Genomic DNA, 2,500 nt, shown 5'->3' with positions numbered 1-2,500 from the left:
TAGTAACCCAGCTGTAGGTATAGACCTCTTACTAGCTCCTAGTAACCCAGCTGTAGGTATAGACCTCTTACTAGCTCCTAGTAACCCAGCTGTAGGTAGACCTCTTACTAGCTCCTAGTAACCCAGCTGTAGGTAGAGGTCTCTCCCCCCTCTGTGAGGCCGGTCTCTTGGATAGAGGAGAGCGATGCACCAGACCTGAGGTTCAGTTTCGCTGAAGGCGTGTATTCAGGACCGTCTGCATTCCTCCTCTTTGTCTCTGAGACGCTGCCTTGCTAAAGGGCTGTAGGGCGGGGTCACACCCACACACAACCCGCCTCCTAACGACCCACTGATGGAAGCTTTAGGCTCCTTAAACAAAGATACGCAGATTAAATCTGTTACTTCAGTTCACCGTCAAGTATTCAAGAACAAACCAAACTGAAGATGTTGGTAGGAAATGTTATTTATAGAAATATACTTTCACTGTGCAAAAATAATTTACAAAAATACATCCTGATTAGCATTTTAATCTGTTCCTCCGCCTCACAGCGGTGAGTCGAGGGGCCCCTGATTAGCATGTGTGCCCAGGGGCCGTCGATCGTTAGGGTGCAAATCAAACATCAGCGTCTTTAGAAGGCAGTCAGCGCCTCCCTCGGAGCGGAGACCAGAGATCACAGGCCGCTGGTCACAGCGCCCAAACATCTGGCCAGTCTGTAGGGGTTAAACAACTGGACAGTCTGTAGGGGTTAAACATCTGGCCAGTCTGTAGGGGTTAAACATCTGGCCAGTCTGTAGGGGTTAAACATCTGGCCAGTCTGTAGGGGTTAAACATCTGGCCAGTCTGTAGGGGTTAAACATCTGGCCAGTCTGTAGGGGTTAAACATCTGGCCAGTCTGTAGGGGTTAAACATCTGGCCAGTCTGTAGGGGTTAAACATCTGGCCAGTCTGTAGGGGTTAAACATCTGGACAGTCTGTAGGGGTTAAACATCTGGCCAGTCTGTAGGGGTTAAACATCTGGCCAGTCTGTAGGGGTTAAACATCTGGCCAGTCTGTAGGGGTTAAACATCTGGCCAGTCTGTAGGGGTTAAACATCTGGCCAGTCTGTAGGGGTTAAACATCTGGCCAGTCTGTAGGGGTTAAACATCTGGCCAGTCTGTAGGGGTTAAACATCTGGACAGTCTGTAGGGGTTAAACATCTGGCCAGTCTGTAGGGGTTAAACATCTGGCCAGTCTGTAGGGGTTAAACATCTGGCCAGTCTGTAGTGGTTTAACATCTGGCCAGTCTGTAGGGGTTAAACATCTGGACTGTCTGTAGGGGTTAAACAACTGGACAGTCTGTAGGGGTTAAACATCTGGAAGGTCTGTAGGGGTTAAACATCTGGAAGGTCTGTAGGGGTTAAACATCTTGGTGCAGATTAGTCCAACGCTGCCAGAGCCTAAAGGCCTGGGGCCCTGGAGGGGCCCCCTGGAGACCTGGAGGGGCCCCTCTGGGAGGACCTTGTATGTCCCTCCATAGAAACAATCCAGTGTTCATGTAGACGACCAGGGGCCACTCTGCTGTAGGGGCCCCATAAGACCAGGGGTCACTCTGCTGTGGGGGCCCCAGCTCCATAAGACCAGGGGTCACTCTGCTGTAGGGGCCCCATAAGACCAGGGGTCACTCTGCTGTGGGGGCCCCAGCTCCATCAGACCAGGGGTCACTCTGTGGGGGCCCCAGCTCCATCAGACCAGGGGTCACTCTGTGGGGGCCCCAGCTCCATCAGACCAGGGGTCACTCTGTGGGGGCCCCTCTCCAGCCTCCTCTGCTGGCGGGTCCCGTTGCGGGGGCCCCCACAGGGCCCGTGGCCCGCTGGCGTCCAGGGCGCGGTCCATGTCCCGGTCCGGGACCAGCCAGCGCAGCAGCAGCAGGAACAGGAAGTTGAGGACGGCGACGAAGGCGAAGATGGAGCCGGCCACGCCCCCGCAGTGGTCCCGGAGGCGGAGCAACCGGCCGGCCAGCGGGAGGACCTCCTCCACACACACCCGGTCATACACCTGTACACACACACACACACACACACACACACACACACACACACACAGGTTTGATTGAGGGCCCCAATGTCCCCACACCTCGTGTGTGTTGGGTCTGACCACTACAGGGGAGGCCCTGACGACCTCCTCTGGAGGTCAGAGGAGGTCAGAGGTCAGGAGGAGGTCAGAGGTCAGAGGAGGTCAGAGGTCAGAGGTCAGGAGGTCAGGAGGAGGTTCAGGAGGAGGAGGTGGCCCCACCTTCTCGGTGCGCTCCGCCACGTCCCTCCAGGTGTAGAGGCTCCTCACGCGGGCGTGCACGGCGGCGGGCGAGGCCACGGCGCCGCGCCGCAGCCGCCCAATCACGGCCTCCAGCCCGTCGCTCAGCGAGCGCACAGAGGGCTCACACAGCAGGATGAGGTCATCAGGGAGCACCTCGGGGATCCCCCCCACACGGGTACTCACCACCTGGGGGGGGCACATCAACACAGGAGGAGGAGGGAGGAGGGAG

General features: G+C 56.9%; 1 protein-coding gene across 1 annotated transcript; it reads right to left on the bottom strand.

Annotated features, from left to right (window-relative positions):
* Window positions 1–1,036: 1,036 nt before the first annotated feature.
* piga (phosphatidylinositol glycan anchor biosynthesis, class A) lies at window positions 1,037–2,472 on the bottom strand (the record flags this gene model as incomplete). The annotated part of the gene is made up of 2 exons (XM_079733869.1): window positions 1,037–2,013; window positions 2,251–2,472. 2 exons carry the CDS (start codon window positions 2,470–2,472, stop codon window positions 1,714–1,716), a joined length of 522 nt encoding a protein of 173 aa, XP_079589995.1. The 3' UTR covers window positions 1,037–1,713.
* Window positions 2,473–2,500: the final 28 nt, after the last annotated feature.

Source organism: Pollachius pollachius (assembly GCF_949987615.1).
Source record: "Pollachius pollachius genome assembly, chromosome: 3".
Lineage (NCBI taxonomy): Eukaryota > Metazoa > Chordata > Actinopteri > Gadiformes > Gadidae > Pollachius > Pollachius pollachius.
The sequence above is the reverse complement of the archived record's forward strand: the minus strand, read 5'-3'. Positions and strand labels throughout refer to the sequence as shown.